General features: G+C 37.5%; 1 protein-coding gene across 2 annotated transcripts in view; it reads right to left on the bottom strand.

The window, feature by feature from the left end:
- Positions 1-13,027, bottom strand: part of HCLS1 (hematopoietic cell-specific Lyn substrate 1) — a 39,372-nt gene extending 26,345 nt beyond the window's left edge. Inside the window, exons 1-3 of one of the 2 annotated variants that reach the window (XM_074214635.1) lie at positions 12,920-13,027; positions 10,899-11,041; positions 10,231-10,304 (exon numbers count right to left, since the gene is read on the bottom strand). In XM_074214635.1, the coding sequence (XP_074070736.1) occupies positions 10,231-10,304; positions 10,899-10,982 (158 nt within the window). In that variant the 5' untranslated portion in view covers positions 10,983-11,041; positions 12,920-13,027. The remainder of the gene's footprint in view (positions 1-10,230; positions 10,305-10,898; positions 11,042-12,919) is intronic. The other variant, XM_074214634.1, reaches the window with a different exon arrangement.
- Positions 13,028-13,031: the final 4 nt, after the last annotated feature.

Below are 13,031 nucleotides of genomic sequence, written 5' to 3'. Positions count from 1 at the left end.
GTTACATACACACACACACACACACACACACACACACACTAGGGCTAAGTGACTTGCCCAAGGTCAAATTTGAATTCAGGTTCTCCACTACTGCTCTATATCCACTGCACCACCTAACTGCCCCCACTGACGTATCTCTGCAAAGAAAATACCAAATGGTTCATGAAGAGTCAGACATGACTGAAAATGACTGCTCAACAAATAAGGAAACTGAAATCGTGAGGCCCCTTGGCCAGGCAGCTGAGTTTAGCCTACCTAACTCAGTGAGTACTGAAATCCAAGTCAGGAAGACTTGTATTCAGATCCAGTCTTCCACTCCTATAAAACAAAAGAATTTTGACCAAGTGGAATAAAGGATTAAATCCATGGGGACATTACTTAATGGGGATGAAAATAAAGCCCTCGACTTCTCCTGGAGCTTATCTGCATAAATTCAGTTTATAATAAAATACAGACATTATTGATATGACAATGGGCAAGTCACTTTCTCAATGCTTTCAGACAATTCTTTATCTAGAGCAGAGGTTCTTAGCCTTTTTGTGTATGTTCTGGACCCCTTTATCTACTGAAGCTTATGGAGCCCTACTAAATATAATGTTTTTATTAAATGCATAAAATAAAACACATAGAATTACAAAGAAAACCAGTTCTATTAAAACCAATTCTAATGAACTAATTTTACTAAAATTCAGCTATCATTATATTTCATATATACATACATATGTGTATTTGTATGTGTGTGTGTGTGTGTATATACACAAAATAAATTCATGTACCCTTTGATCTTTGCAGCTCATGCTGCCCAGTCCCAGCCAAGTCCACAATCAGAACCATGCCATGGAAAGAAGACAGAGTCAATGGTCCTGAGTTCTAGTCCCAGTTGTGGAATTAACTAGCTGTGTAACTTCAGGCAAATTATTTGAGTTTTCACCAATAAAATGGAATTGGTGGGAGGGGTTTAAATGCTTTCTAAGATCCTAGCCTGTTGTCCTGATTCCTTGTCACTTATAAAGTGACTCAAGGAAACCTACCTCTCACTAGTATGCAACCTAGGGAAGGGAGAGACAAGACATTACTACTCTAAAATGCAAAAATTAACTGAAAATATTGGGGTTCAGAAAGACCCACACATTGAGATTCTATAGTTTGTTATTATTTAATCTTGCCTGACTCTTCATAACTCCATTTGGGGTTTTATTAAAAGAAATACTAGAGGGGCAGCTAGATGGTGCAGAGTTCCAGCCCTGGAGTCAGGAAGACCTGAGTTCAAATTTGACCTCAGACATTTAACAAGACACTTACCTAGCTGTGTGATCTTGGGCAAATCACTTAACCCCACTACCTTGCAAAAACTAAAGAGAGAGAGAGAGAGAGAGAGAGAGAGAGAGAGAGAGAGAGAGAGGAGCAATTTACCATTTTCTTCTGCAACTCATTTTTACAGAAGAGGAAAACTAAGGCAAACAAGGTTAAGTGACTTTTCTAGAGTCTCACAACTAGTAAACGTCCAAGGTTAGATTTGAATTCAGGGAGATGAGCCTTCCTGACTCAGGACCCAGCAATCTGAGTACTATGGCACCAGCTAGTATTAGCAAGGCTCTAGCCTACTTCAGTCTCAAACTCTCTTATTCTGAGAAATTTCAGGATTTCAAAGATGAGATGAGATTTGGCTAAGAAATAGGATAAATTGAAGACTGAGATGGTCCAGGTGAGTCATTATAAAAGTCATACTGACATGTCAGAAAGAAAAAATAACAGATGCAATTCTGACACTGCTTTTCAGTTCACTGCTGTAACATTCATTTGGCTTAGAAATGGAATTGTATACTGTCTTGTACTCGAATGGCTTGTGAATAATAGATTTTTTCCTACTCAAAAATCCAAATGCAAAGCCAAATTCAGAAATAGATTCCTTTATGACTTAAAGAGTTTCATGCTTATAAACAATTGCATATAAGCTTCCCCCCCAACCCATTTATTCCTCTATCTATTTGTAATTTAATGCTAGAATTTTTTAAATGGGATATCATTGGTTTTAAAAATAATGTATTTTAAATTACTTTAGGAAATGAGAGAATATATTATTTTACTGTTCTTAACACTGATCCATCACTAGTAAACATTTCAAATATTTAATTTCAAATAAATGTTCTAAGAATGATACTAGAGGCAATCTAATGACCTGAAGCATGAATCCCTGTAGCATCTTAACAAAAGGATATCCAAATTCTGCTTAAAAGTCTCAAGGGACTTGGAAGGTGTTAATACCCAAAGTCGTCTATCTCATTTCTGGACAGTTCTGATTGTTAGGAAGGTTTTTTCCCTTATACTGGCTGAAATCCTCCTTCCCATAATTTCTATCCTTAAGGTCCTAGTTCTTCTTTCTGGGTAAGATCAGATCAAGTCTAAAACTTCTACAATAGAACCATTCAAATATTTTAATATTCAATAACATGTCACCATCTCCACTTCCATGAAGTTTCTCTTGACCTGCTCTTCCTAGTTCCTTCAATTGATCTTATAAAGGGGAAGAGTGCTATTTATAAGGCACAGAATGAGCTGTCTTACTCCTAAATCTATCCCCACTCCAATTTTCTGTCAAGACAATCTCCATCCTCCCATTCAAGTTCATATCTCCCCAAGGGTTTCTTGACTTTTCTTTGCTCTCCATTCTCTTATTCAATCAATTACCAAGGGGTGGCTAGGTGGCACAGTGGATAAAGCACTGGCCCTGGAGTCAGGAGTACCTGGGTTCAAATCCAGTCTCAGACACTTAATAATTACCTAGCTGTATGGCCTTGGGTAAGCTGCTTAACCCCATTTGCCTTACAAAAACCTACAAAACAAAACAATCAATTATCAAGTCTTAAAACTTCTACAACTTCTACCATCTCATTTTTCTAAGTCTCCTAATATATTGAATAAGGACAGCCAGATGGCCCATTGTCCTTTTGATTTTTCAGAAACCACACTTGGTTTAGCCTTGAAGTTGAAATGTTCCCAGAGAGTTAGAATTTTTTAACAATTCTGCTAGAATATTCCAAATATTTAGTGATGTGCACTCCAGCAAATAACTCTTAACACATTAAAACATCTGCTCATGAACACTATGTGCAATGCTTTATTATTCCTAAGTCATCAGGAAAGACATCAAGAAAAAATAATGGCCTAAGATGTCACCAGTCCATCAAGGAATTCAATTTCTACTTAGAAGGAAACAACTTTGACAAACCTACACAGCTGACAATAAACTAAGCTATATGAAAAGATAGAGCAACTAAGTCCCATGACTTAGGTGTAGAACAGTGAATGTAATTAGGAAGATGCATACGCTTCTGAGGTCCTTTCCAGTTTTAAATCTATCACCCTGTGTTCTTTCCCCAAGAGACAGATCATCTGGGTCAATCATGGCAAAACTACTGTCTTCAATAAATTGCAGGGCAGTTGACAGAGAGATGAGTTGCTCCAGTCCATCTTTAACCTCAAATCACTAAACAATGACGGAATTTAGTCAAGATAGAAAAAAAAGCCATGGGGTGAGGGAGTGTTACAAGAAAAACTTACCACTTCCTTTTCCTGCTCTGTCATTAGAACTTTGTGAGCTATTGCTCCCTTCCCCCACTCCCATCAGACCTTCCCTCACTGTGTGGTATTTAAAGTGGCAACCACTATCCTCAGCATCCAAGCCTTCACCAGCTGCCACCCAGAGGGAATATAATTCTAATTCAAAGTTGGATCATGGGTTCAGAATAGGAAATATGGAGTTACTAGAGAAACTCTTGAGGAGTGAAAAGACTTAACCACTTTCCATTCTTTTCCATTCAAGCCCCATCTATTTCTGATAATTTGCGGGGGGTACTAGAGGAAAAAGTGGTTTGTTCTATGGAGAGAAATCAGATTAAAGAAAGATCAATCTACAGATGAGTAAAAAAATGGGTTTATGGTGGAGGGAAATTGCTAGTGTTTGGGTATCCCACACTAAATAAAAAATATCAATTAATGGACTCTTAAACATGTGTATAAGCATTTATTTTTACTTTGAGCTAATTTGGTATTAATTTCCCTGTGACTCAATTCAATTTATTCCAATAAATCTACATTGTCTACTGTGTACAAGATATTATAATCTCTGCACTAGACTATAAAGACAGATATATGACTTGTTCTCAAAGACTAATGAAGAAAAGGACAAGGATACATATAACTATGATCCCAGGAAGATTGAAATAAAGGCTAAAGACAATTTGGAATTTTGCCCAAAGGGCAACAAAAATGTGCATACCCTTTGATCCAGCAATACCTCTGCTGGGTCTATACCCTGAAGAAATGATGAAAAAGAGTAAAAACATCACTTGTACAAAAATATTCATAGCAGCCCTGTTTGTGGTGGCAAAGAATTGGAAATTAAGTGAATGTCCTTCAATTGGGGAATGGCTTAGCAAACTGTAGTATATGTATGTCATGGAACACTATTGTTCTATTAGAAACCAGGAGGGACAGGAATTCAGGGAAGCCTGGAAGGATTTTCATGAACTGATGCTGAGTGAGATGAGCAGAACCAGAAAAACACTGTACACCCTAAAAGCAAACATGGGGGTGATGTTCAACCTTGATGGACTTGCTCATTCCATCAGTGCAACAATCTGGGACAATTTTGGGCTATCTGTGATGGAGAATACTATCTGTATCCAGAGAAAGAAATGTGGAGTTTGAACAAATACCCAAGACTATTACCTTCAATTATGGGGGGAAAAATACGTTATCTCATGAGGTAATTTTGCTATTTCTTATACTTTATTTTTGTTCTTTAAGGATATGATTTCTCTCTCTCATCACATTCAACTTAGATCAATGTATACCATGGAAACAATGTAAAAACTAACAGACTACCTTCCTTGGGGGGGGGGTGGAGGGAGGGAAGCAAAAATAGGGGAAAAATTGTAAAACTCAAAATAAAAGTTGATTGGTTGGGAGAAAAAAGAAATAAAAGCTAAAGAGATATTCAGAGAAAGTGCTTATTTTCCATTCAGAGGAGTTTAATAGGACAAAAAAAAAAGGATCCTAAGATTTTTAGAAAAGGAAAGGAAATCATCTATCCTATACTACATCACTTTACATATAAAAAATCCGCACTCCCTCAAACCAATCCACTACCAAGTGCTCTGGTTTTGCTTTTAGATTTTTTTTGGTTTTTTGTTCTACTTCCATAGCATTTTTCATATCCTCATTATTTTTAGTCACTTCCCTGGTTTAGATCCATTTCCTCTCCCCTAAGCTATTACAGTAGTTTCATAACTGGTCTCCTTGAGTCTAGTATTTCTTTCTCCAACATATCCTCTAACACCAGTAGTATTAAACTCAAATAGAAATAAGGGCCATTAAACCATACATAAGAAAACCACTCATTAAAATTATCTATAATCTACTGTATTTTTTTTTTGCTAAATATTTTCCAATTACGTTTTTTAAAGCAAAGAAGTCAAAGAGAAAATATGCATAGGAGAATACATATCAGACAATATAGAATACAGAAGTTCTCCCATTTGAGAGCAAGATAATCCATTTCAACCCAGAGAGAGTCCTAGATTTCATCTAAGGGATATTGCTGATCATATCGCAGCAATCAGTTCCTGAAGATTCAAGTCTTGTAATTTGAACTAATTAGAAGCAACTACATTCTTTTGTATTATTTCTCTACTTATCTGAAGTTTCAACTGCTTCTTAGCAATTTTTCCAAATTCCTTCCCAATCTAAAGATCATTCTCCTTAGAAAGGAAAATAGGACCAAAATTTAGAGTTGAGTAGTTCTTATTTCTTTTATTCATTCTTCATCATGATTTCATCTATCTCATCAGTAATCTTATCACATTGTGGTATATGTATGTCATGGAACACTATTGTTCTATTAGAAACAGGAGGGACGGGAATTCAGGGAAGCCTTGGAGGGATTTGCATGAACTGTTGCTGAGTGAGATGAGCAGAACCAGAAAAACACTGTACACCCTAACAGCAACATGGGGGTGGTGATCAACCTTGATGGACTTGCTCATTCCATCAGTGCAACAATCAGGGACAATTTTGAGCTGTCTGCAATGGAGAATACCATCTGTATCCAGATAAAGAACCATGGAAATTGAACAAAGTTCAAAGACTATTCCCTTTAGGAGAAAAAAAAACAGATATCTTATTGTCTGATCTCTTTATGTCTTGTACTTTTTGTTTCTTCCTTAAGGATATGATTTCTCTCTCATCACACTCAATTTGGATCAATGTACAACATGGAAACAAAGTAAAGACTGACAGATTGCTTTCAGTGGGGGGGGGGAGGAAGTAAGATTGGGGGAAAATTGTAAAACTCAAAATAAATAAAATCTTTAATAAAAAAAAAAGTAATCTTATCACTCCTTTAAGTCTCCTCTATCTTTCAATTGGGAGCAGCTAGGTGGCACAGTGAATAGAGCCGGTCTTGGAGTCAGGAGGATGAGAATTCAAATCCAGCTTCAGACATTTAATTCATTTAACCCTGATTGCCTTACATCCAGGACCATTTCTGTTTCATATCTGGCCACTGGACCCAGGTGGCTCTGGAAGAGAAAGTGAGGCTGGTGACTTAGCACAGCATACTCTCATTCAAATCCAATTCATGTGAATGTCATAGCATCCCCTCCCTGATATCATGGTCTTCTTGGAAAATGAAGGACAAAAACATTATTTACTCAACTGGCTTCCCCTCCCCCCTCCCCCCAGCTTTCCTTGCCAGATTTTATTCTTTCGGAGCATTAGCAGTCCTGGCACTATTCTCAAAAGACTATGCCTTAATTTCATGTTCATCCTCCATTACCTGCTTTTGCTTCAATCTTCTAAACAAATAATTTTAAAATATAATTGGGTCAATGAATTCACTAGGAATACTTGTGTCTCTTTCAACAACTCCTTTTCTTTAAGAAAATTGCTCCTCTTCATAATTTTATTCTTGAAAATTTGCCAACTAGTCTTTCTATACAGGAGTGCTTAACCTGGGGTCTAAAAACATTGTTTTTCTGAAATATTTTGATAACTATGCTTTTGTATAATTTGTTTTCTTAATATGATATATCTTATTTTATGAGTTTTTAAACATTATTCTGAGAAGCAGTCTCTGTCAGACTGTCAAAGGGGTCCATGACACAAAAAAATTTTTAAAGCCTTTGAAATCTCTCTCTTCAAACCTAGAGGATTTGTCTGTCTATGCTTAGCTTTCCTCTTTTCTATCATAGATCCTAAGGTGAAGTGGTCCCTCCATGATTTCCACCCTAGAATAGAAATTCCCCTAAATTGATTATTTCAGTTTTTGAAATAACTGACTATCATTAAAGTGAGTCAAGAAAATGTTATTTTATTCTGCTTTAGGGAGAGAGAGTATATGCAAACTAGTGATATGCTTCTCCAATTCTTCAACTATTCCCTCTTTCTGTCCTGGGGTGGGGTGGGGGTCTATAGCAAATGGGGTATTTGCTTGACAACAGCATTTCTTCTGTTGATCTTCCCCAAAATATATTTTTTAAAATCATCAGAATGCATCACACTTGTCCAGTCCACTTTCCAGTTCCAAAAATTCCTTATAAGTAAATCACATTCAACTTTTGAGTCTCAGACATATAATCATAAGTTTCTTCTAGCATGATGTAGTGAAAAAACAAGATTTGAGGATGATCTTGGACAAGTCACTGAGCTTTACTGTGACTTGTTTTCTTAATCTTTAAAGGGGGGGGGAGGGAATTGAACTAGCTCCATGAAGATATGATTTTTTGGTTCTTAAATGCATAGCTTTTCTAAAAGTTTGAAGTTTCCCAGGAACTTTGTACCCCTAATTGTTTTGCATATCCAAGTGGATATCATTATTTGTTTAAAATTCTCAAAAGGGAGCTTGATTAGTAGATAGTCAGGAAGATCTGGATTCAAGTGGTATCTAAGCCAAACACACACACACACACACACACACACACACACACACACACACACACACACACACACACACAGAGTGAGAGAGAGAAAGTGAGAGTGATAGAGATGAGAGAGGAAAGAGAGTGAGAGAGAGAGAAAGAGAGAGAGGGAAAGAGAGGGGGAGAGAGAGAGAGAGAGAGAGAGAATGAGAGAAAGAGCATGACTGTGTAATCACAGACAAATCACTTGACTTTTCAGTGCTCTAGGCAAGTTTCAGAGTAGTTACTGACTTGTATTGATAAAGTTTTCTCACTGGAAATTCCTTATCCAATTCAATTCCGTAAAGATTTATTACCCATCTTCTATGTGTCAGCTCTGGGCTAATGGGGGGTCATAATAAAGAGGCAAAGGACAATTCTGCCTCTAGCAGATTACAATGCTGGAGTGGGGGGAGGACAATATGCAAACAAAACAAGCTACCTGCAGGATAAATAGAAAATAACTAACAGAGGGAAAGTACTAGAAATAAGAGGGGCTGGAGAAGCTTCCTTTAAAAGGTGAGAGTTTTAGCTAGAACTTAGGAAGCCAAACGGTAGATGAAGGAGAGTATTCCAGGCTCTGGTGATGAGCGAAGAGGATGCTTGGAACTCAGGGATGGAATGCCTTATTTATGAAATAACCTGGAGTCCAGTGTTACTGGATGAAAGTATTTGTTAGGTAATCAGGTGTGAGAAGACTGGATCAAACAGAGCATAGATTTGATTAAAAATTCTTGTTACCTACATACATACACAATAGATATGGATCCACAGATCTACAGATTTAGATGAAATAGAGGTGTAAAAAAATAGAGAACATAGCGATAAAGATAGAGATATAGGTATGGGTGATATAGATGACAGGGATAAATATAGATATACAAGTCTTTATTCACTCTACTTATGTAGTCTAATTTTGTCCTCTTCCATTCATCCAGACACCCTTTCAACAAGTTTTTATTAAGCCCCTATTTAATATAATGTATATAATATAATAATAATGGAAAATCACTGAGCTGTGAGAATCCAGGTATGAGAGAATTGGACAAAGTTGCCACCTATTCTGAAAATACCATATTTTCATTTATTCATTCCAACCCCTTTTTTCCTCTTTAGAAGTCCCATGGACAACAAGGTGAAAAGAGAATGCCATGCAAGGATCTCTTTTGGATTGCTAGAAATTAGAGACAGATTATATGGAAAAGGACCAATTGTTCAACAGTCCTTCTTGAAGAGGACCAACAACATCATGAGGGTGATGTCTTGACTTGAAAGTGAATTTGATTTATGTGAGACATTGCTATACAAAGTCATCAGCCTTACTCTGTCTTCCAGAGTCGCCTGAGTCCAGGGCAAAACACAAGTCAAGACAACTGGCAATGACTCAGAAAATGTATATAATAGGTTTCAGTAGGCGATTCTGAGAGGCTAAAGACCTTCAAATGCAGAAGTCTAGTTTAATTACCCAATGAACTTTTTACTTCTCTCCTTTTACTAGTTTTATAAAGAGATTACCTTACCCTGATTTTGTAGTATACAGGAAGTGAGACATGCCTCCTGAATTTTATAAATGTTTAAATCAGTCATGATCCCGTCTAGTCATGACATCTACAAAGGCAGACCTAGATTAATTGTTTTATTTAATGCATTCTTCTGATTATTAAAATAAAAACTTTTGTCTCAGGTTGAAAAAAAAAGTTGGGATAAGGTGGTGAAGGACTTTAAAAGACTAAACGGAATTTATTTTTGACCCTATAGCTAAGAGGAAGTTATAAGAATTTGAATAGGGGAATGACATGGTTGGATCTATATTTAAGGAAAAAGAAGAAACAATCAGGAAGGGATGAAGATAGTAATTTGTTTAGAGATGCAAGGAAAGATACCCAGATAATCAATGAACTCACAAAATCAGAAAAAAAAAACATTGTTTACAATGTATACCAAAAGTTTTAGTTCAATGCCCAGATATTTAAGTCCCTCTCATGACATTTGGGTGTCTTTCCAGACAACCCTACCATGGAAGACTGCTTTAGGATCCTAGTTGCCTTTTCCTAAGCTCAAAGAATCCCCACCAGCTACCAGAGCTCATCGATTAAAATTTAAAACCACAATAAGATTTTTGAGAGGTCTCATAAACATTGCTACATAACTCTAAAAACAAAAGGCACAAAAGCATCCTCTTTTCTTTCTCATCCCCACCCACCCATGAAGCCCAAAGCTTCCTTTGTGCTGCCCATCCATCTGCTATTCACTCTGTTCTTTCCACACTTACTTGATGTGTTCTTTTCTTCCAGAGCCCTCAATGGTCTTGGCTCCCCACCGCTGCTCCTTCTCAGAGATGTCATTCTGTAAAAGACAGCCTTTGGCAATAAGGATGCAAGGACCACCAGGACCTCAGAAATGTCCCAATGGGATATGTATACTTTCCCTTGTGATCTCTGGCTACTAAGGAGATTCTTTAGAGACTTCCCATCTACTCTTGTTCCATCTATCTCCAGTTTGAAGTCTAATCAATGACTATCGATAGAGAATGACTCTCATCCCCTACATTTATAGGACCATAGAGGTTATATAGCCCAGTTCCTTCATTTTATATATGAGGATGATGAGATCAGGAGAGGTTAGATAATTTGATTTGATAATTTCCTTCTTCCATTTGTTTCTCTCTCTCTCTCCTCCAATCCCAGTCCATCCTTAGATCCCATGCCAAGAGTACCTGATCTCTTTCTGCTTTTCTCAAGAAATTCAACTACTCCTTCTCTGTGGCATTTTCTTTGCTCTGCCCCTTTCTTCTCTCAATGCTAGACAAGGAGTCTTCATGCCCTACCTCCCATGACAGTCAGCCCTACCATGGGAGAGTCTTTAGAACCCCCGGTAACCTTTTCTGAGGCCAGAGAACCCCCAATAGCTTATTTGGGCCCATGATATTTCCACACTCACTACAAAGTCAGGATCTGTGTCCCAGTCGTCACCTTGTGTCTCCACAGAGACAGACACATCGTGCCCCACCACCGATTTCCACATCTGAGGATGATGCAATCAGAGCACACATCAGTTCTTGCAGTTCCAGAAACCATAGGAATCTGATACCAGTAAATATATAGGAATACTTTCACCACAACCACCAATCATCTTTGGACCATTATCCTCTAAATAGTCAAATCAAATAACATTTATTAAACATCTTATGCTAACCACTGTGCTAATCATTTCTATAAAATCCAAATAGAACCTTGGTTAAAGCCTTCTCCATATGATCCATTGGAAGCATATACACAGTTCATGTATCATCTGATACCTCGTAGGAAAGTAATAGCCAATAACACATAAACAAACCTTCCTTCCCTTTCTCTTAACCAATAGGCTCCTCAAAGAGTTCTTAAATGCAACTCTTTAGGGTATTTCCCCTGGCATGCCATTGGAGACCTTATATAGTACTTCAATGACCATCTCCAGGTTCCCAAACGGATTCGTGGGCTTGAACCCCAAATAATTTTATTAAAGCCCTCTACAACCCTGCAATAAACATATAAAAAGTAAATTGAATGTTGTACAATGATAATGACCAAGACTGGTTTTGGAGAAGTGTTGAGGTGATGCATTTCCTCTTTCTCCCCTTCTTTGCAAAGGTGGAAGATGTTTTTGTAATATTACATGTACTGATGAACATGGTAATTACGTTTCCTCTTTTCTAAAAATATCTGTGATGAATTGGGGGGATATAAATATAAATGGATGTGAAAACAAAAGATATCAATAGAAATATCAATTATATATTTTTAAAAAATGTTCTTGCACACACTTCCTCTTGAGAAGCCCTTCCTTTCCATCTCCATCTTCTCTACATAGTCCCTTGGCAGGCCACCCTTCACAAATGTTTTGAAGGAAAGATGATGTTAAAATTTTTCCAGATCTCCTCAATAGTCACTGAAAAGGTAAATGTTAGGAGACTGACTTTTTTGAAATGTTACTGGAACACTTCAAATTACCAAAACTGTCCTTGGGCTACATATGACAGATAGTCCTGCAAACATTTCCTCCATCCTCATCATTCACTCCTTGAGGTTTCAGTTATTAGAAAACCTGTGTTCCTACTCTCATATATTCCATCATGCCAGATCTCTTAAAACACTCTCATAATGCAAGAGGCTCAGTGCAGGAACCCAGAAAGAGGAAGTTTCTGAAATTTTAGTATCTATGAAAACTGGTCTGTAAGGGATCTCTTCTGTTTACTCTTTCCCATGATCTTGCAACCATCCTCTTTCACAAAAGAGATCTTTGAAGGGAAATGATGTTGATATGGTGGTTAGGGATGGGTAAGGTAAAAATCAACATCCTAGGATTCAGAGCTGGCAAGGAGATTCTAATAAGAGGCCTAAGGTCCATTTCTCAATCAATTCATAGGATGATGGAAAACAGTTAACAGTTTTATTGTTTACTCAGTATCCCAACATTTGCTCCTTTACTCGCTTGGACATCCATTTATACTTCAAGTTATTTTACAATGCTTCATGGGTGGGTTCTGTCTTTCCCACTCAACTATAGCCTTCAAGGCAGAGATTTTCTGACTTTTTTTGTATTGTATTTTTCTTCCTAACACAGTGTGTAAAACTCATCGGATAGCTAACAAATGTTCCTTCCCACCCCTTTAAACAATAACAATAACGATAATAATAATAATAAATAATAGAGGGAAGGAAGCCTAAAGAGTCACCTTCTCTGATTGAGTTTTGGCCTATATCCAGTCCTGAATCAGCTTCTCATAAACTCTATTCCTCCCACTTCTGTTCCTCTCCTCCAGTCTCCCTCATCTCCATCTCTTGTCATTCAAGGCCCAAGTCTTTCATTCAAGACCTACCACTCCAGGGGCTCTGGGGACAGACAGGATCACCTAGGAGTTTCCTCTCCTTTCACCCTCCTCACTCTGTTTTCCAACTCCCACCATGTCTCAGATCTCCTACCTCCAAGGATAATCACTGATTCTGCTGATGATTCTGCTCGCTCTCTGGCTGCTGCTGCTACTGCTTCTGCTACTGCTGCTGCTCCAAGTAAGAAAGTACTTACTACTTAAGT

The sequence above is a fragment of the Macrotis lagotis genome, chromosome 1 (genome assembly GCF_037893015.1).
Source record: "Macrotis lagotis isolate mMagLag1 chromosome 1, bilby.v1.9.chrom.fasta, whole genome shotgun sequence".
Taxonomy (NCBI): domain Eukaryota; kingdom Metazoa; phylum Chordata; class Mammalia; order Peramelemorphia; family Peramelidae; genus Macrotis; species Macrotis lagotis.
Note: the sequence above shows the minus strand (reverse complement) of the source record. Positions and strands in the feature narration are given on the sequence as shown.